The sequence below is a fragment of the Oncorhynchus nerka genome, linkage group LG5 (assembly GCF_034236695.1).
Source record: "Oncorhynchus nerka isolate Pitt River linkage group LG5, Oner_Uvic_2.0, whole genome shotgun sequence".
NCBI lineage: Eukaryota > Metazoa > Chordata > Actinopteri > Salmoniformes > Salmonidae > Oncorhynchus > Oncorhynchus nerka.
The window spans coordinates 42,398,162-42,421,173 of NC_088400.1; the positions used below are offsets into that span (position 1 = coordinate 42,398,162).

The 23,012-nt window shown below is 42.0% G+C and overlaps 1 protein-coding gene across 1 annotated transcript in view; it reads left to right on the plus strand.

The window, feature by feature from the left end:
- Positions 1 to 23,012, plus strand: part of LOC115129528 (gamma-aminobutyric acid receptor subunit alpha-2-like) — a 55,146-nt gene that overhangs the window by 22,926 nt on the left and 9,208 nt on the right. Inside the window, exons 6-8 of the mRNA XM_029659960.2 lie at positions 142 to 285; positions 7,585 to 7,737; positions 12,745 to 12,947. Of these exons, the coding sequence (XP_029515820.1) occupies positions 142 to 285; positions 7,585 to 7,737; positions 12,745 to 12,947 (500 nt within the window). The remainder of the gene's footprint in view (positions 1 to 141; positions 286 to 7,584; positions 7,738 to 12,744; positions 12,948 to 23,012) is intronic.

A 23,012-nucleotide genomic window follows, 5' to 3' on the forward strand; every position in this document is an offset into this window, starting at 1 on the left:
GGTGGAAATTATACAACCCTTAAACAGTTCAGTGACTTTATAGACACTCTTCTATTAAATGGTCAGAAATGACAATGAACCACTGCCCTATTTTCAAATGCCACACTGATGCTGTTACCCTTACTCTCTCTGTGGACTTAGATGCCTATACGATGTCAGAGGTGACTTACGTCTGGACCAGTAAGCCCGCCGACTCTGTGGTGGTGGAAGGTGAGAGCTCCCGTTTGAACCAGTACGACCTGCTCGGCCAAACAGTGGGCCAAGAAACCATCAAGTCCAGCACAGGTAAACTCAGGATATTACCGTTTTTTAAAATCGTTTTGGTACTATTTCCACAAGTATGTGGTACATTTTCACAACTCTTAGTGCAAAACTCCAAACTGGCCACGCGTGTGACGCAGCCAGCCTTTCCATCGAAACCTGTCATTGCGCATTCATTTGGATTGTAAACATCACCAAACAACCATTGTTTCAAAATATAAGTTAATTGTGAAATGTAATAAGAGCATTGGTTTAATCCACAAAACACAACGTAATGATATCTATTCAATTTATACGTTTTAACGACACGTTTATCCAATAGCAAACAATGCAAGATAGTACGTGTTTGAAATCATCCTTAGAAGTGTCGAAAGTAATATGCCACAGTACTGTAAATTACAGTAGATTTCACAGTTTTCACATACACTTAAATTACCCAACAAACTTACAGAATATCTATATTTCCCATAATATCTATCCAATGTTTAATCAAAGGTGTGATCAATGAAGACATCCTAATTCATGCAAAAAATAAGAAATGAATTAATAAATGTAATGAATCAAAATTAAACATAATGTTTAGCCTCTAAAAATATATTTTGGTTAGTTATTTTTACAGGATAGTTCCAGTATGATATTGTGAAGTAGCATGTGCATTAATAGTAACATTAATATGGTATATAGTGCTGTACCTGAACATACTCGGCCCGCAGTTGTTTCACCCAGTCGTTGTTTCTCTCAAAAGGCACCAGGTAAATGTGTTTCATAGACACCTGGTGCCTCTTCAAAAGGCGGGCGATTGTTGGTGGGCTGATGGATGCCACATTGGCAAAGGTGTCATCATTCTCCTCAATGGCCTGCTTTATTTCAGACAGCCGTATTTCATTCCTGGCCCTCACTATTTCCACCACTGCCCACTCCTGCTGGTCAGTCAGCACACGGCCACAGCCACCACTATGGGGTCTTCTGTCAATTCTGATGGTAGAACAGAGTACACTGTCAATAGATCATACTGTAAGAATACTGTAATATGTTTTATGAATTTACATGCGTTACAATATGTCATTTACTGTAAATGTCATGGTAAACCATAGTACATATCCTGCAGACTAAACAGTTTTCTTGGCGAAATGTTCTCATAATCAAATTGACGGTCGATCTTTTCAGATTGGGGTGAACTAATCTGGCAGCCTTTGCCGTGGTAAGGCCTCTGTTTACAACATGGTCAACGACGATGGCCCGGACTTCATTAGACACAACAGTTCCCTGTCCTCTGCCTCGCTCTCTCTGATGTCTACCTCTTTGACGGTGCCCATGCCCACCTCTTTGACCTCTTTGACGGTGCCCATGCCCACCTCTTTGACCCCTTTGATGGGGTCCATGCCCACCTCTTTGACAGGGCCCACGCCCATGTCTTTAACCTCCTTGATGGGGTCCATGCCCACCTCTTTGATCTCTTTGACAGGGCCCATGCCATTGTCTTTGACCCCTTTGATGGGGTCCATGCCCACCTCTTTGACCGCTTTGATGTGGTCCATGCCCACCTCTTTGATGGGACCTATGCCCACCTCTTTGACCTCTTTGACAGGGCCCATGCCCATGTCTTTGACCCCTTTGATGGGGTCCATGCCCACCTCTTTGATGGGACCTATGCCCACCTCTTTGACCTCTTTGACAGGGCCCATGCCCATGTCTTTGACCCCTTTGATGGGGTCCATGCCCACCTCTTTGACCCCTTTGATGGGGTCCATGCCCACCTCTTTGACCCCTTTGATGGGGTCCATGCCCACCTCTTTGACCTCTTTGATGGGACCTATGCCCACCTCTGACGGGCCGCTTGTCCACAAGCTCTTTGATTTCTTCTTCTCCCTTGCTGTCTATCCTGCTCCATATTGAAAGAAATTGCAAGTGCACACACACCGTTTTATATGGTGACCAATTGTGTTTACCACTATGTGAAATCAAATAGTGATAATGAGTAGTCATTAGGTATGGTTATCATGTATCATACATGTCATTTAGATGTTTATACTTTACAAACAAATATGTTATGTATGTTCTCAAAATCCATATATAGTAGACAAAACAGTTTAAAATCTACAGGTTTACCAAACGGTTAAGTGATTAACCATTAAGCGCAGATGGATTAAGTGATGGTCAAATGTATTTCAACAAATGACAAGAGAATCATATAAAAAGTATTGTGAGAATTGCATTGTGAAAGGCAATTACTTTATATGAAAGGTATTTCTAGATGAAACACTGATTAGGTTTGCTGAAAAGATTTCTGTGTGATTTTGTGTGTTGTACTTAGTGATTTGAAATGTGCTTAACGTTTTTTTTTTTTATTGCCTTTTTTGATAATCTGTTTTGAGTTGTGACATTTTACCACACTTGTGAAAAGACTACCAAAGAGAAAGAAAAAAGAAGAAAAACGGTATTTCACTTGGTTATTCACTCAATTAGATAAGCACATGCTCCCCCTGCAGGCCTGGATCACATCGCTGCCACCAAATGCAACAAAGTGAAAAGAAACTAAATCACAGTATCTGTGAAGGACAGTGGGCATGTATAGGAATTTATTCAACATCCATTTGTAGTTGGCCAACGTTTAGTGCTTGTCACTGCTGGCTGCATACGTTTGTTCAGTGGTTCTCAACCCGTTTTGGTTACGAAATCCCCCAATTACATCTCACTCATCGCAAAGAACCCCCTCTTTTGCAACCAAGGACTAGGCCTAGATTCTTATGAAATCCTACAAAGACCCCACTGTGGATAGGCCAAGTCTCCCCAAGAGTACTAGAAACCCAGGTTTCGAAACACTATTAATTGACCCAGCCTGTGGATAACAGAGGCTGAAAGACTGTTCAGTCCCTGTCCTATCATACTGAAACAGTCCTCTCATGTCTGATGAGCTTATTTGTAAGAGCTGCGACTAGTCTAACTAGGGAACCAACTGCACAAAACAACAGCCGATTCTGCTTTGACTGTTGAAACAAGAGACTCTCCACTTTACTTTGGACCAATCGGACACAGGTGCGCAGCCTCCTACGAGAGGGGAACACTCCTGGTCTACTCTGTCCGTTTGAGAGGAAGCAGAAGCACAGCTGTAGGAGCTGCCATTCACTCAGACACACAGGGGAGCGCCGTTCTGAAAGGAGGACCGCCTCCTTATTCCTGAGCTGTACTGCTGCTGCTGGTCTTATTTTGGAGCCGTCGCAAGACACAAGAGGCGCCTTGTCTCACAAAAATGCACCAGAGCGATAAATGGGGAAGAAATGCTGTGTTCTGGACTGAGAAACAAACACACAGTAAAAAAAAAGGGAAGGAAAAGTCTGTGTATAGGAACAGATGGAGAAAAAAAGCTGTCAACAAAGGGGTTGGAGGGGAGTCCTTAGCGTAAGGAGAGGCATTCGACAGTGACACATACACTCCACCAAGAGGCAGACAGGCTCGTTTTAGTTATATGGCGAACAGGTTGTTTGTCAATATTGAGCATTGTGACCTTTCGAAATGCAGTTATTCATTTGATTTTCGGGGTGTTACAAAATATGTGTATTACTGAGGGAAAGCAGAAGGCACCGTGGAATTATATATATTTTCTTATTACACTACATTTCGTGACTGTGCTCCACCATTGAAATAAAAGCAAAATATGCTAGGGAGATGTTGGCTGCTTTGAATAATGCCAAAACCTCATATGAAAATACAGAATAATAGTTATTTATAGCCACAGAGAAGGCAGAGAGAAACCTCAGAGAAACCCAGAGAAATGCAGGATGCGCTCCAGCTATGTGGCATGGCATGGGATTGTCTTGTCACCATGACTTTGCCAGCAAAGCGGATCAATACGGTGGCCAGTGTAGTGGTCCTCAAGGATTAGTATCTGCTCCCCTCTGCATGTCTCCGCATGCGTCTCTGGGGAGCACTCTCGTCACAAAAGTCATTACATGTTTGAAACACTCTTGAGGATATTCATGACCAGGTCAGTCTGGTTCTATGCAGCGTGGATCTATTCTCCTCTGTCACCCCTCCTTTTCCTCCTCCTTCCTTCCCTTCTTCTTCTTCTTCTTCTTCTTCTTCTTCCCCTTCACTTAGACATCACACACTCCCGGGTTTAGTGCCACTATCCATTACTACCCATAAGTCTCCATTCCAACAATGTAGAGCAAATTACTGTTGGATGTTTTAACATTCAATGGGAATTTCTAATCTGTTTTCATTAAGGAAAAAGCCCTACGATCCCAACTAAATGATTCAGTCATATGCCACTGGTCTGAAAGTGCAGTGCTTAAAAGATTGAATTCCTGGGCTTAAGTGCCACTAAGAGCGTTGTCCAAGTGAAATACGGAGGAGCCCCCGTCACTGAATCCCTTCTATCCCCTACATATTTGCTGATTGTGTTTAAATGAATCATTCATTAGTACCGTGTCAGTGTGTAGTCTACCGTTGCGGTAAACTAGGTCGTTTGGCACGACTACCTGTACTCTGAGGCTTGAATGTGAGGGACATCTTGCATCGGCCCACGAACATAACAGCTAAATTGTTTTAGAAAATCATTTCATTTTGTTGTATTCTTATTTTACATTGAGTCACAGAGAGGACAGGGGGTGTTTTCCAAAGCAAATGAGTGGACAGGAAATGACAAAATAACTCAAAGTAGATGTCTAATCAAATCAAATCAAATGTATTTGTCACATACACATGGTTAGCAGATGTTAATGGGAGTGTAGCGAAATGCTTGTGCTTCTAGTTCCGACAATGCAGTAATAACCAACGAGTAATCTAACCTAACAATTCCAAAACTACTACCTTATACACACAAGTGTAAAGGGATAAAGAATATGTACATAAAGATATATGAATGAGTGATGGTACAGAACGGCATAGGCAAGATGCAGTAGATGGTATCGAGTACAGTATATACATATGGGATGAATAATGTAGGGTATGTAAACAAAGTGGCAGAGTTTAAAGTGGCTAGTGATACATGTATTACATAGAAATGCATTAGATGATATAGAGTACAGTATATACATATGAGATGAATAATGTAGGGTATGTAAACATTATATTAAGCAGCATTTTTTAAAGTGGCTAGTGATATATTTTCCATCAATTTCCATTATTAAAGTGGCTGGAGTTGAGTCAGTGTGTTGGCAGCAGCCACTCAATGTTAGTGGTGGCTGTTTAACAGTCTGATGGCCTTGATATATAAGCTGTTTTTCAGTCTCTCGGTCCCTGCTTTGATGCACCTGTACTGACCTCGCCTTCTGGATGATAGCGGGGTGAACAGGCAGTGGCTCGGGTGGTTGTTGTCCTTGATGATCTTTATGGCCTTCCTGTGACATCGAGTGGTGTAAGTGTCCTGGAGGGCAGGTAGTTTTCCCCCGGTGATGCGTTGTGCAGACCTCACTACCCTCTGGAGAGCCTTACGGTTGTGGGCGGAACAGTTGCCGTACCAGCCCGACAGGATGCTCTCGATTGTGCATCTGTAGAAGTTTGTGAGTGCTTTTGGTGACAAGCCGAATTTCTTCAGCCTCCTGAGGTTGAAGAGGCGCTGCTGCGCCTTCTTCACGATGCTGTCTATGTGGGTGGACCAATTCAGTTTGTCCGTGATGTGTACGCCGAGGAACTTAAAACTTACTACCCTCTCCACTACTGTCCCATCGATGTGGATAGGGGGGTGCTCCCTCTGCTGTTTCCTGAAGTCCACAATCATCTCCTTAGTTTTGTTGACGTTGAGTGTGAGGTTATTTTCCTGAATATTTGTACATTTGAACGAATTCATGAAAATGTGCATCTCAAGTGGAGGTGTGCTGGCATCATCAGTGCCGACAGGAGGCTGAAGCTATCTACAATCAGGCTCTCCATCTTCATTTACACCAACAGAGGGCTATGTCAGCGCTGCCCTATGTCTCCTGCCTCATTCTGTAATGAGGGTGTATTGCTCATCTGCTGGGAAGGCATCCTTCCCCTGGTCTACTCCATTCCCCATCAAATGTGGCTGACTTAACAAGCTATAGGGGAAGGCAGGCTAGCCACCTCCCATCTGCCTCTTTAGAACAGTGCAAGTCCCTCACCACCACCGTCTCCAGGACACCACCGGGTTTGGAGGGTGAGATTAGTATCTTCAGTATTTCCCATCCTTGGTGGCCTAGGATCTTAGTGTCCGGCTGTTGATATCCTCCCCAAGCTGAGGCCAGGTAGTGAAGTCCACACACCTCCACCCACCCCCCGTTGGGCAGAAGAGCAACAGCCCAATCTGTGGTCTTCATCTTCAGCCAGGGGTGAAGGGTGAGATCCATGTCTCTTGCACTGCCAACCCTGGCCGTGGCAGAAGTGTTACGTACATACCTCCATCCACCTCTGAGGACATTGCTTTTGAAGATGCAAATTTTGAGTGATAGGCTGATGTTCTTAGCTCTCCATACTGGTCTTAACATGGTGATCACGTCGCTCATGGAATTGCCATCCTTGGTCATCCTTTACCCAATATAAATGAACTCATCCACCTCTTCCACAGCAGGGTTGTTGATGTTGGTTTTGGTGATCACCATAATGGTTTTTGTCTTTTGAATGTTGATGTTGAGTCCTGCTATTTGTGCGGTCTGCCAACTTCGGAGTTTTTGCCTGCAAGTCCTGATGTCAACTTGCAAGAATAGCGAGATCACCTGCATAGGCCAGATCCTCAAGCACTTAGTCAAGTGTCCATATGATCCCACGTTTTCCACCCGTTGTGGAAATCATTAAGACTCCCTCTAAATGGGTGTAAAGCAGGCAATACTGTAAGTGCTCTTGAATAACAGGGATACAAAATATTTTGCGATTAGCCAGAAACATAAATCACGTTTTCCTTCTGCCAAGTGGCAGTATCAAGGCCTTTATTGCAGGATCACAACAAATGAGATATATTTCTCTGTTCTGTTGCCATGGGTAACACGCATCTTTCTCTACTCATCTCTAATCTTGGGTTCTTTTTTAGATATTCTCCCATTACAAGTCGTGCATGCTGTTGCGTCATTGGCATTATTTAATGTCCTCGGATGCGCTTTAGTTTTCAGATGCGGTTATACAGTCACCATGTGCAATGCTTAATTCAATTGGCCTTGTTTGAAATTTGAAAAGTACAAAAAATTTCTAACATTTGCATATCAAACCCAAAGTATCCACATCCATATTATTATGAATTCGCATAGTGATAAATGTGAACTGGTGAAGAATATATGTATAATTGCACGTGAATTAATATGGTTACCCTTTAAAGAGTGGTACTCTAGTTTGGGCAGTATAAGTTAATAAAGCACTCTTTTCTCTCTGCAGGCGAATACACTGTCATGACGGCACATTTCCATTTGAAGCGGAAGATTGGTTACTTTGTGATACAGACCTATCTACCATGCATCATGACTGTCATCCTCTCCCAAGTGTCCTTCTGGCTGAACAGAGAGTCCGTGCCAGCTAGGACTGTGTTTGGTGAGTATGGGGCCACCTATCCTGCTTTGATGTCAAAGGGAGATATGCACAAAGGTTTGAGAGGATTTGTGTGTACCCCTTTTGCTCTATCCATATCTCTCCTGCTTTCTCCCACCATTTTTTTTACTTACCCAAGCATTGGTCCTCTTCTTACCCTGTCTCACACTACTCACTATATCTCTTTCTCTCCTCCTCCCTGTCTTATTTTGGCTTGGTCCTGCATTGGTGACATAGTAGTGGCAAGTTATCATGTCATGCAGACCACCTAATTGCAGTTCAGTGTTGCTCCGTGGTGCCAGGAGCCTTGAAGATGTGCCCTGTGTGTCCGATTGCCTGTTTTCCGACCCACTCTGCGGTATAGCTGTTTGTATTACTGTGTAATGAATGAGCAACACTTGTTCCAATCCTGTGCGACAGCCTGAAAAGCCAAGTGAGTGTTTGTTCTGCCATAGCAAGGTAATTGAATTTAGTGCTAGGGGCCAAGAGGAGGGCTAGCTTAATAGTGTGATCAGAACTTAGCCTGTTTACGAAAAGCAGGGGGTTGTTTGGTAGCCAATGCCAGACCCCAGCAAAAATAGGCATTTTCTTTTCAGGACAACCAGGGATACAGGTAGAACACAAAACAATTTGACATAAACAGTTGCATTCATGGGTTTTATTGACAAATGTCAATAAAACAAAATAAGGCCTGCCAAAGCAAAAACCTGATTACAATTAATTTATAGGAATTCTCTATGTACAGAAATGGTTTGATCAGTGAGAAATTAATATTCAACTTGTCAGTGACAACTGTGTGGAGATTGTGACAGCAACTATGTGAGTTTATTACAGTAGTATAGACACTTTATCCCAGGATTTCATATGATCGTCTATGTAGAAAAACACCTGACCTTCTAATGACTCTTGTGTAGCTTGTGAGCTTCATAGAGCAAAACATGTTACAAGTGGGGGTTCATGAGAGTCTTGGCTTTTAATAGTTTGAAGCTCAAACCATTCTGATGCTACAGACGATTTTGTAAAATAAAAAATAAAAAAAGACCCAGCCCCTTCGGCATCCGCCCTAGTCTCACAAACACCGCTCAAGTTCAGCTCCACGTTAATCAGAAGAAAAAGACAAATCCAATGGTGAATGTAGCTCAAATACAAAGTTTAGAATGGTTAGAAGTCCTAAATCACGCTGGCGCAACGGTGGGGCCTCATTGGGTTAATATTCCCCCGTGGGCTACATAGACTGCAGAAATATGCTCTGTACACCTGGGCAGACATTGATGGACAGATTTTATTTGGTCATTTGAAAACATGTACAGCACAGTCATATCACTGCAGAGATGATTACCATTCACACATGATAAACACAATATATTATATAAAGAATAAGCACATTACACAATAAAGTCAGCAACTTCTGGTGTGAATAACCTTTCTGAATGAATCATGCAAACAGAGCAAGCAACTTTTGATTGAAGATGGCAATTAAAAATGTACTCTGGAGCTGTATGACTCTAGAGGCCACATAACTACAACTAGTGAAAAAAATAGGTTCATTTTAGCAGTTACTGTATGATAAGTATCATGTTTTCTGCTTAATACAAATTATACATACAAATAATTTAGGTTTTGTGATAATTACCTTTTACAAGTAACCTTTTTTTAAATCCCATTTATGGTGGAATGTCTGTTCCAGGCTTTACTAGTAGATTGGTTTGGTAATACTGAAGGGAGGCTGTGCTAGCCTGGCATACACTTTTGAGGGTGTTAGTACTGTATGTTAGTGTGTAGGTAGCACCGCCAACAACCATCCTGATGTGTTCACGGTAGAATGGGACATGGTTGTGTAACCAGCTTTAAAGGATCAGGACATTTCTAGATAGGATTGGGTTTGCTCTGAAAAGGGGGAGTTGGTTGGTTTATTATTCTCTGTGTCCCGTTAAGCCTCCTCATATTTCAGTGCCACAGATAGTATACCCTCGGCGAAGTGGGCAGCGAATTAATGTTTTTCTGAAGATAAGAAAAAAATTGGTTTAAAGAAATTCAAGCGTTTATTCTCAACCTTAGTTCTAAAAATACAATTTGAGTAAATACAGGCTCATCTCTTATTTGCAGAGACAATGTTTTTACTTCATGTTTGATGTAAATGGCATCCAGACACTTATTTTTGCGATTTCACTTGTTTTTGAGAAACTTACCCCAACCACTGATTCACTTTTTCATCCTCGTTGTGCAGTAAGGGGGCTCTGAAAAAGCTTGAATAAATGCTCCAAAAACGCCCAAATGTGTCTTTTTAGAAATGGAAAAGCTCTCAGTATAGTGATTCAGGTCTTTAGATGTTGTACACGTAAAATGTAACCGACCATCTTACGTAGAAACATGTAAAATTGTGATTTTTTTGGGCGGGGGATAAAAGTAGAGACTTTTAGAGCTACAAAATGGAATGTTATACTCTACAGTCCGCACCGGACGCTCTGGCCGATGAGTAGGGTTGATCTGAACGTTGATCCGGCAGTCAAGCACCCAAGCTAACCATTTTACTCGCCCTAGCAGAGCTGGTTAGGCTGTTTTCATGTTATCCAGAGCGTTGGTGACTGTAACTGTGCTGCTGGCAACAATTTAATTATGCTTTTTGCCAACGTTTACTGATATCGGCCATATTCAAAGGGTGTTGAGCATTTGTAAATTCATCAGTTATTCTGCGCTCTCTGGTACACTCAGACGAGAGTGCTCTGAAATCGGAGAAGATGGCCAGGCTGAATTTACGAACGCACACAAAATGGTTACTTATATAGTGGAGTCTTTTGTTAAGGAATCTAGCTAGCTAGCTACTGTATGTAAACAATGAAGCATAATCCCAACTCACGACGTTACTACCTTGCATGAAATCTAGAATTGGCTTCCTGTTTCGCAACAAAGCATCGTTCACTCATTCTGCCAAACATACCCTCGTAAAACTGACTATCCTACCAATCCTTGACTTCGGCGATGTCATTTACAAAATAGCCTCCAACACTCTACTCAGCAAATTGGATGCAGTCTATCACAGTGCCATCCGTTTTGTCACCAAAGACCCATACACTACCCACCACTGCGACCTGTATGCTCTCGTTGGCTGGCCCTCGCTTCATAGTCATCGCCAAACCCACTGACTCCAGGTCATCGATAAGTCTTTTCTAGGTAAAGCACCGCCTTATCTCAGCTCACTGGTCACCATAGCAGCACCCACCCGTAGCACGCTCCAGCAGGTATATTTCACTGGTCACCCCCAAAGCCAAATCCTCATTTGGCTGCCTTTCCTTCCAGTTCTCTGCTGCCAATGACTGGAATGAATTGCAAAAATCACTGAAACTGGATACTCATATCTCCCTCACTAGCTATAAGCACCAGCTGTCAGAGCAGCTCACAGATCACTGAACCTGTACATAGCCCATCTGTAAACAGCCCATCTATCTACCTCATCCCCATACTGTATTTATTTATTTATTTTGCTCCTTTACAACCCAGTATCTCTACTTGCACATCAATCTTCTGCACATCTATCACTCCAGTGTTTAATTGCTAAATTGTAATTCTTTCGTCACTATGGCCTATTTATTACCTTATCTTACCTAATTTGCATACACTGTAATATAGACTTTTTCTCTATTGTGTTATTGACTGTATGTTTGTTTATTCCATGTGTAACTCTGTGTTGTTGTTTGTGTTGTACTGCTTTGCTTTATCTTGGCCAGGTTGCAGTTGTAAATGAGAACTTGTTCTCAACTAGCCTATCTGGTTAAATAAAGGTGAAATAAAAATTCAAATGAATCTGCAAGGAGCTATCCAACCAGGTTCAATGTTAGCTAGCTAAGCAAATGGCTCTGAGATATGAATAATAAGGTCATACACGTAATGTTAGCTAGCGAGCCAGCCAGCGAATGTTAGCTAGCTAACTAGGTAAACAATTAACCATAATGACAACTCATGACATTACTACCCTGCATGAATCTGCAGGTAGCTAACCAACCAGGTTCAATGTTAGCTTGCTAACATTAGGCTATAGCTAGCCAAGCAAATGGCTGTTTCTGTCAAAATATGAAACATGTCATATCTGAAAATGTAGCTTACATACATCATTCATGGTTGGAGGTGACTCCTGTCGGATGACATGGTTGCCCTTCGTTTGGAGATGTAATCCTGAGACAGGTGCTTTCTCCACCTCCTTCTCAATAAAACTCAGTCCTCCAGAAATTGGAGATCCCCACTTATGCAGTTTTAATACACGTTAGACAGGATTACCTAGACATACTGACCAGCTCAAATAGACAGGAGCGTGCTATATGGCAGACCAATTCAAACTCATCTCTCGGCATGTCCAGCCCACTCATTATCTCAGCCAATCATGGCTAGCGGGAAGGTAGTTGACTTTTTCTTTGGCTAAACCAACGAGGCTCGTAATTAAAAATGTCTATTCGTATTTACAGATAGCATACATGTTTGTTATTAAGGCACATTAAAGTTCACATGTTCGAGAAGGCATTTTGAAAAAAAAGAAAAGTTTACGTTCAAACGGTTCTCCTGTGAAGCAGTGACCCACGACATACGCCTAGTTTCCTGAAACAGGTCACAAATTCTGTCATTCGGAACCCTATCTGCAAGATTATATTCAATTTTGTTGCGACTCAAATATGTACCTACATTTACATATCAGTCAGGACGCACACTGGCTAACTAGTGAGGGAAACACAGGAGCTGGAGATCGCCCAGCATGCTCTGCTCCACTTCACAGGTGTGCGGAGCTACAGCTCTGATATGATGAACTTCGATCTATTCTACAGCACTATGATAACTACTATTTCTCCACAGCCTTTTGTACAAGATGTTACATAAAATAGTTATTACTATACACCTACTCTTCTTTGCAAACCAGAACGTAATTACTTGGCTGTACATGGTATCTGTAGATAAGGTACTTAAAATGATTGAATTATAATCTAAGGAAACTGACCACACTGAAACTGTTTGCTGTTCCCCTAGGTGTAACCACTGTGCTGACAATGACCACCCTGAGTATAAGTGCTCGTAACTCCCTCCCCAAGGTGGCCTACGCCACGGCCATGGACTGGTTCATCGCTGTCTGCTACGCCTTTGTCTTCTCCGCCCTCATTGAGTTTGCCACCGTCAACTACTTCACAAAGCGCGGCTGGGCCTGGGATGGGAAGAGCATTGTGAATGACAAGGTAATGGAAGCATATCCCTCTCCGATTGCCTGACATGCAGCATTTTCAGAGAGAATCCATAGTGATCTTTTTGTCTTGATGGGGCCCAACCCATTTCCATATGATATCCAACCAGAGGGATTCAGCATTCAGGTCGTTCCCTGTGCGGCAACCACAGGGAATACTGGAGCTCGAAGACCATGTGCATATGAACGTATAAAACACACATATAGTTGCCTACAACCATACAGATCAGAGAAAACAATATGGCGATACAAACACAGAAGTTCACAGGCTTTTTAAAAACTTTATGTTCAGGGAGGGATATTAAATAGGGACCCCATGAAGCATAGCCAGGTTAAATGGGTTGAGATTACATAAAATAACATATGGAGAGGGAAACTGAGAGCCATACAGTGAAAAAGACTATCTGTGTGGGAAGATCAGTTGGAATTGAATCAGACTTTGTGGGGGTAATAAACATTTGCTGTGACACACTTTGCGTCAGTTCATTAGTTAGACACCACAAAAAAACTAAAAAGTGAAGTGGAATGGTTGGGACTGAGTTTGAATACATCCTTCAGAATGTCCGTATTCATCTTTAAAAAAGCATATATATTTAAATATACTGGATATTTCAGTGCTCATTCAAAGTAATAAAAGTAAATGAAAATACATATCATATAATACTTTTGATCAGAGAATCACTAACCATGTACCGCTAACCTACAGTATGACAGCTGAATTGATTGGGAAATTACAGTGGCTAGGTCGGTAGAATGGAAAGCAGCATTTCATGAGTGATTCCCAACTAGGCACAGACGTCAATTCAACTTCTATTCCATGTTGGTTCAATGTAATTTCAATGAAATGTCGTGGAAACAATGTTGATTCAACCAGTGTGTGCCCAGTGGGTCCTCACGAAACCTAAACAAAAAAAAGAACCAGATTTTGAGATTTTCACAAAATGTAATGAATAGAAGAGTCCTTCAGAGGAAGGATTGTTCACATATATTGGACATTTGTATCTAAAAGCATAATTGAAAAATTATTATCAAAGTTGGCATATTTACCCAGCCTGCTTTAAGACTCCATAGGTGCTACAAAGCATATTATGCGTAATATTAGTAGTATTTTGATTTCAATAACTTTTGTTTTATATTCATGTAGGAATATTGAAAAAGATAAACATTAATTTTGAAAATATACAAATGCTGATTTGTCAATTGTTTCCGTCCCAACAAAAAAACAAACATTTTGGTGAGCAAAAGTTGTCTGTTCTTTCGAGCAATCTATTACTCGACATTTTTAAACATGTTTTTTCCATATATAGACACCCTGTGTTTGAATAAAATTAACTAAATGCATTGAACTTGTCTGATGCTTTAAGCTTACAGTTTGATGCCTCATGAGGGTGCCAGAGATCTAGATAACCATAAAAAATGTATTTAAAAAATAACCTTAACCTGACCCAACTCTTGTCCTCCCTCTCGTGCTGGCTTTCACAGATTCTGCCATTAATCCCCTGAAGTTTCTGGTAATAGGCTATCTGAAGAGTTCGTAGCCTTTCTCATTTGGAATGGCAATTTATCTTACCATTTATTTAAAAAAATGTATTGTACTTTTGCCCCTTTTTCCCCCTAATTGTAGTTAGTCTTGTCCAATCACTGAAATTTCCCTTACATACTCGGGAGAGGCGAGGTCGAGAGCCATGCGAAACATGACCCTGCCAAGCCACACTGCTTCTCGACACTCTGCTTGCTTAATCTGGAGGAAACACTGTCCAGCTGGCGACCAAAGTCAGCTTGCAGGCGACCGGCCCACCACAAGGAGTCGCTAGAGCGCGATGGGACAAGGAAATCACAGCCGGCTAAACCCTCCCCTAACCCGGACAACACTGGGCCAATTGTGCGCCGCATCATGAGTCTGCCGGTCACAGCCAGCTGTGACACATTCTGGGGTAGAACACCACTGTGCCACACGGGAGGCCCCTTATCTTACCATTTCTACCGATCTGCGTGCCAGTTATGGTTTTCATATGCACATTTTCTTGAAACAGTTTAATTTAATTCATAATAACTCTTCATATCTCAAAATCATTGTCATGTGGTTAATCAAAACATGCAACAATGTATGAAATATTCTGAACCCCCAGAGATTCATGCACCAGTGAGCTCGGGACAGACACAGTTGTAGGCAATTTGCGCAAGGGATAAGAAGCAGTGCTTGGCTTGGGCAGGAGCTCACCGGAGCTGAGTACCGGCACCTCTAATGTTCTACTGCTTGAGCTCCTGTTCCTCTTATAGAATATTAGTTCAAAAGTATTGTGGAGCTCCTGCACCTACATATAAACAGTACTAGCACCCAAAATGAGTTCCGGAACCTATTTCAATCCAAGTCTAGCACTGATAAGAAGCTTATTTTATGACGTGTCCACTGGATCAGAGCATGACATTTTTCCCTTTCATGCGGTGGTTATCGAAAGGGAGAGCTGGAACGATTTTTCAAATACATTGAGGAACTATTATAATTCTCAATGGATGTTGCTGTTTGAGGTGAAGAAAACATTACTTTGAGAAGCTCCACAGATCATTAGTGGTGGTGTGTTAAGCCAATCAGACATACTATCAGATCCCCAAATGAACACATTTATATGCCTACATTTGCACGCAGGCCAGGTAGCCTATAGGTCTACTTCTATGCATGCGTGTCCTTACTCAACATTGACAGGAGCGCTCCAAACTAAAGACAATGACTAAATTGACAGAACTCTTAAATGGAATTAAATAAACAAAAACGTGTTTTTCACAACTGTAGTATAGGTTGTGCACTCTGGAAACAATGTGTGCACTCAGACAATGAGAACAGGAAGACTGGAATAATCATATTGAAAGTATTAAAATAAATAACCGTAACCAAAGTAACAAACATTGTACATTAAAAATTATAAGAATTAATGGTAAATGTACTACTAGCGATATATGTCATGGTAAATTGATATACACTAACAATCAAACACAAGCAATTCACACAATTAAGTTAAGAAACAGTGAATGTGCACAAATTGGCAGGAGAGAGAAATGCATTGTGCATCTGGGCGCACGGTCAATCCGACTTCTGCATTGGCCATGCAGCATTTACGGTGATATGGCCTCAGCAGAAGTCAGGGCATTCATACTTCTTGAGCTTCGCGGGGCAGTGCAGTGCTGTTGTCAAGGAAGTGAGTTTGTGTTTCTACAGGATGTACCGCCTCCACCTACCGTCAAACAATCATGTCAATGCGGAGCTATGCGGTGCCCTCCGCATTGTTACAACATTTGGGAGGCACATGGCGATGAGGTACAGAGGTTGATTTGGCCTGTGGAGGCACACCCTCCATATGGAGCCTGCGGCCACATTTTAGAATCAGGCATGAATTGGCTTTTAGTCTACGCCTCAGCAATGAATTAGTTTACTGAGATGGGCACAAATAAAAATATATATTTGTTACTGCTCGACTAAAACAAATCTTTGTCGACCAACAGCCTAATGACCAAACAATCAAACAATCGACCGGTCGACTAATTGGGGTCAGCCCAAACAATTCCATTGATTTTGCTGAGTTACAGCTCATATGAGGAAATCAGTCAATTGAAATGAATTCATTAGGCCCTAATCTATGGATTTCACGATTGGGAATGCAGATATGTGTCAGGCTTGTGCGTACTTGTGGCGAAGTCAGGTGCAGGAGAGCAGAGAATTGTGAACAGGCGCGCGTCAAAAACCTCCAGCCTACAAGGCAAAGTGTAAAGCGCGCAAAACAGTCACAAAACAGTCACAAAACATCAAATGTATAGCAGTACAAACAAGCTTTGTGTAATAACACGGAAAACCAAACGCTAGCCTAGTGCGTACAAAAACACGTAACACACAAACAATTTCACACAAAGACATGAGGGGTAACAGAGGAATAAATACATGTAGTGTGTTTGGGAATGAAAACCAGGTGTGCAGGGAACAGGACAAAACAAATGGAAAATGAAAAAATGGAGTGGCGATGGCTAGAAAGCCGGTGACGTCGACCGCCAGACGCCGCCCGAACAAGGATAGGAGCCGACTTCGGCGGAAGTCGTGACAATATGCATCTGTTGGTCACAGATAACAACAAAAAAATGGGCCTCAGGATCTCATCACGGTATTTTTGTGCATTCAAATTGCCATCGATAAAATGCAATTGTGTTTGTTGTCCGTAACTTATGCCTGCCCATACTATAACCCCAACGCCACCATGGGGCACTCTGTTCACAACGTTGACATCAACAAACAACACCATACAATTGAAGTTGGAAGTTTACACACACTTAAGTTGGAGTCATTCAAACTTATTTTTCAACCACTCCACACATTTCTTGTTATCAAACTACAGTTTTGGCAATTCAGTTAAGACATCTACTTTGTTTACAGACATATTATTTCACTTATAATTCACTGTATCACTGTGGATGTATTTCAAGGCCTACCTTCAAACTCGGTGCCTCTTTGCTTGACATCATGGGAAAATCAAAAGAAATCAGCCAAGACCTCAGCAAAAGAATTGTAGACCTCCACAAGTCTGGTTCATCCTTGGGAGAAATTTTCAAACGCCTGAAGGTACCACATTCATCTGTACAAACAATAGTACGCAAGTATAAACACCATGGGACCATGCAGCTGTCATACCGCTCAGGAGGGAGATGTGTTCGGTCTCTTAGAGATGAACGTACTTTGGTGCGAAAAGTGCAAATCAATCCCAGAACAACAGCAAAGGACCGTGTGAAGATGCTGGAGGAAACAGGTACAAAAGTATTTATATCCACAGTAAAACGAGTCCTATATAGACATAACCTGATAGGCCACTCAGCAAGGAAGAAGCCACTGCTCCAAAACCGCCATTAAAAAGCCAGACTACAGTTTGCAACTGCACATGGGGACAAAGATCATACTTTTTGGAGATATGTCCTCTGGTCTGATGAAACATAAATAGAACTGTTTGACCATAATGACCATCGTTATGTTTGGAGGAAAAAGGGGGAGGCTTGCAAGCCGAAGAACACCATCCTAACTGTGATGCTCGGGGGTGGCAGCATCATGTTGTGGGGGTGCTTTGCTGCAGGATGTACTGGTGCACTTCACAAAATAGATGGCATCATGAGAAAGGAAAATTATGTGGATACATTGAACCAATATCTCAAGACATCAGTCAGGGTAGCCTAGTGGTTAGAGTGTTGGACTAGTAACCGGAAGGTTGAAGTTCAAACCCCCGAGCTGACAAGGTAGAAATCTGTCGTTCTGTCCCTAAACAGAAAAGTTAACCCACTGTTCCTAGGCCGTCATTGAAAATAAGAATTTGTTCTTAACTGACCTGCCTAATTAAATAAATACAAATAAATAAAAAGGAAGTTAAAGCATGGTCGCAAATGGGTCTTCCAAATGGACAATGTCCCCAGGCATACTTCCAAAGTTGTGGCAAAATGGCTTAAGGACAACAAAGTCAAGGTATTGGAGTGGCCATCACAAAGCCCTGACCTTAACCCAATAGAAAATTTGTGAGTAGAACTGAAGAAGCATGTGGAATAAGGAGGCCTACAAACCTGATTGTTTCACCAGCTCTGTCAGGAGGAATGGGCCAAAATTCATCCAACTTATTGTGGGAAGCTAGTGGAAGGCTACCCGAAACATTTGACCCAAGTTAAACAATTTAAAGGCAATGCTACCAAATACTGGGAATGTGATGAAATAAATAAAATCTGAAATAAAACATTCTCTCTACTATTATTCTGACATTTCACATTCTTAAAATAAAGTGGTGATCCTAACTGACCTAAAACAGGGATTTTGTACTGGGATTAAATGTCAGGATTGTGAAAACTGAGTTTAAATGTATTTGGCTAAGGTGTATGTAAACATCCAACTTCAACTGTACATGTGGTCTGTAGTTGTGAGGCCGGTTGGCTCACAAAGTGTTTTAAATTTAAGCTTTGTTTAACTAGGCAAGTCCGTTAAGAACTACTTCTTATTGACAATGACAGCCTACCCTGGCCAAACCCTACACCCGGACGATGCTTGGCCAATTGTGCGCCGCGCTATGGGACTCCCAATCACAGCCGGTTGAGATACAGCCTGGAATCAAACCAGGGTCTGTAGTGATGCCTCTAGCACTGAGATACAGTGCCTTAGACCGCTGTGCCACTCAGTGTTGGAGGTGATTTATGGTAGAAAAATGAATGTTAAATTCTCTGGCAACAGGTCTGGTGTACATTCCTGCAAGTCAGCCTGCCAATTGGACGCTTCCTCTAAACTTGAGACATATGTGGTTCTTGATATGCCACTCCTGTCAGATGGATGGATTATCTTGGCAAAGGAGCATTGCTCACTAACAGGGATGTAAACAAATTAGGGCTGACCCCATTTAGTCCACCGGTCGATAAGCTGTTGGTCGACCGAGATTTCTTTAGTTGAGTAGTCGCATTTTTTTTTTGTTATGTGGCACAAGATACCTGTCTGATTCGCACCTGTCTCAGTGGACTAATCCATTGCGGAGGCCAGGGGGATGGCACTGTCATCACTCTAAAACATGTGATACAGAAATTGTATATGGTTGTATTATGTAAAAAATAATGGTGCAACACTAATAAAGCTAATATTATTTTATAACAAATACGCTTTATCCCGCGTTGGATACGGTCGCTGTCCGCGGTTCTGAAACATATTCTTCAGCGCGCCGCAGAATTGGCGCCTGTCCCTATGTTGCTATGTGCATAATAGCACAATTAACCAGTATATTGGGATTGAGGCAACAATGTGGCAGAGGCAACTGCAGTAGAGACGAGGGAACAGCCCTTGCTTTAACCCCTATTCGGGCGGGATTCGATTTACTGGGGGTGGTCAGGTAATGCAATTATGTGCACAAGCGCAAAACACCACATCTGTCATTTTAGTCACGTCCGAATCTGCCATGTCGGTAATTTGTACATGGCAGGAGAGTACCAATTCCAGCCAGAATAACCTACAGTTTTTGGGGTGAACTCCAAGGTCCTCTGATAATACTAGTACCATGCGAATCGACATCCCTATGTTTTGAGAGAAATATTGGAGTTTGACAGGTGATGCTCATGGTTTGAGCAAGAAAACAATAACTGATTCGATAAATTGAACGAAGTGAATGTTTTTGTTCATATATTTTGTGGGTGTGAATTGAATATTGCCAAATGCATCAGTAATGTTTGCGCCTATTTAATGTAACCCCTTGATGTTAATACATTGCAAACAGCATACACTTGCGGCAGGGTAGCCTAGTGGTTAGAGTGTTGGACTAGTAACCGGAAGGTTGCAAGTTCAAACCCCTGAGCTGACAAGGTACTAGTCATTCTGTCGTTCTGCCCCTGAACAGGCAGTTAACCCACTGTTCCTAGGCCGCCATTGTAAATAAGAATTTGTTCTTAACTGACTTGCCTAGTTAAATAAAGGTTAAAAAAAAACGCATCTCAAATGCAAATGCACTGTTTAGCTCATATCTGAAGGTTGGGAGGCATTTGGGACGTATACTACGGATTGCTAAAATATCCTAATGATTATTTCTCAATTCAAATGTTATGGCAACACTATACCAAAGATGGATCGGTATGGTTTAGAAACTTGGGAACCAAGTTCAAGTTATCAATGTAGCCCTGCTATTGCCTGGACTTGTTCAAATATTTTCAAGGCGAGAAAATAACTTCCAGGCTTCCGTCATAACTGTCAATTCCTTGGGAAAAAAATGAAGAATTGCTGTTTGTAAAATAACTAATCCCGTCTGAATCGTCCTCTGGAATAACGGATGTCTGGGGTAATAAATACATAACCAACGTTCTCTAGTAATTCTAGTCCCATGCGAATAGGGCTTAGCCTGTCTAAGAAAATTGAGGAGAGAGCAAACCCCAATTTAATTAGGTCTGTAAACAATAGCCTAACTGTTAAATGTGCCTGGATTTATAAACCTTCCATATATATCTACAGAAATAAGACAGATCTTGCTTATGTTGCCTGTTTGAGTGTTTGTTTAATAGCCTGCTGATTCCGTGAGCACCAACCCTCAAGCAACTGAAAAATGTCAGATAAAGCTATTTCACAGATTTGGCTGTTTTTAATCTTTGCTACGCTGTAATAAAGGCTTTAGAATTGTTTTCCATTAGAACAGACTGGAATCATTTATAATGCATTTAGTGTTGTTTACACTGTTACAAACAGGCAGAAAAAATTATATTGTAATCTAACAGCACCTGTTTCTTATACATATGCACACAACTCTCACCCCTATACCCTCCTTTTTCTTGATCTCCTTATTTTGTTATTAATACAATTATTCTTATGATCATCATTATAACAATAAGTAATGTCGTTATCATTAGTAGGCTTTGTATAGTTTCCTTGTATAACCACCATTGAGCTGTAGGCCCAAGAGCACCATACCGTGTCCTATATTTCAAAACATAGGCTAGTTTGTCATAACCAATTTATTGATGTGATTATGATATTCTATAGGTCAGGCCCTATTGGTCACATGCATACGATGCTTACATGTTTCACGTAGAGAGAGCAAGGGTTGAGGGAATAGGGAATGTTTTTCCGAAACAAATCAGGGATTTTGGTAACAGAACTTTTCAGTCAGAAACAAGTAAGAAACTAAATGGATGAAATTATGTTGCAGCTTCAGCGCAGACAGCGCAATAAAACACTTGGGGCCTTTTCGCTGCAGTAGGGTGGAGATCGAGACAACATGCCACACAGGCACTTGCTGTCATTTTTGTTAACACAGTGTGACCATTGGGCTCTTTCTTTTTTTTATTTTTACCCTTTGTTCTCCCCAATTGTCGTGATATCCAATTGGTAGTTACAGTCATGTACCATCACTGCAACTCCCGTTCGGACTCAGGAGAGGGGAAGGTCAAGAGCCGTACGTCCTCAGAAAACACGACCACGCCAAGCCACATTGCTTCTTGACACAATGCTCGCTTAACCCGGAAGCCAACCGCAACAACGTGTCGGAGGAAACACTGTACACCTGTCGACAGTGTAAGTGTGCATGTGCCTGTCCCACCACAGGAGTTGCTAGAGCGCGATGGAACAAGAACATCCCGGCCGGCCAAACCCTCCCCTAACCCGGACGACGCTGGGTCAATTGTGCGCCGCCTCATGGGTCTACTGGTCAAGGCCAGCTGCGACATCAGGCTCTTTCTTGAGTCATTTGTGTCTTAATTATTTAATCAAACAGTGTGCTTCAAGCATCAAACAAGCTCAGTGCATATGTAGTTGGTTTTATTCAAACACATAGGGTATGTCTGTCTATATATGGAAAAATAAGTTTAAACATTTCAACCAAGATTTTTGTTGTTATTGGGGACAGCCCTAAAACATATGCACATCCCTGTTAGTGAGTATTTCTCCTTTGCCAAGATAATCCATCCACCTGACAGGTGTGGCATATCAAGAAGCTGATTAAACAGCATGATCATTGCAAAGGTGCAACTTGTGCTGGGGGACAATAAAAGGCCACTCTAAAATGTGCAGTTCATCACACAACACAATGCCACAGATGTCTAAAGTTGAGGGAGTGTGCAATTGGCATGCTGACTGCAGGAATGTCCACCAGAGCTTTTGCCAGAGAATTGAATATTTATTTCTCTACCATAAGCCGTTGTCTTAGAGAATTTGGCAGTATGTCCAACCGGCCTCACAACGGCAGAGCCCGTTTAACCACGCCAGCCCAGGAACTCCACATCCGGTTTCTTCACCTGCGGGATCGTCTGAGACTAGCCACCCTGACAGCTGATGAAACTGTGGGTTTGCCAAAATGTCTGAACAAACTGTCGGAAACTGTCTCAGGGAAGCTTATCTGCGTGCTCGTCGTCCTCACCCGGGTCTTGACCTGACAGCAGTTCAGCATCGTAACCAACTTCAGTGGGCAAATGCTCACCTGTGATGGTCACTGGCATGCTGGAGAAGTGTGCTCTTCACGGATGAATGGTGAGTTAAGCTATGGGCAGCCATAAGCTACGGACAATGAACACAATTGCATTTTAGCGATAACGA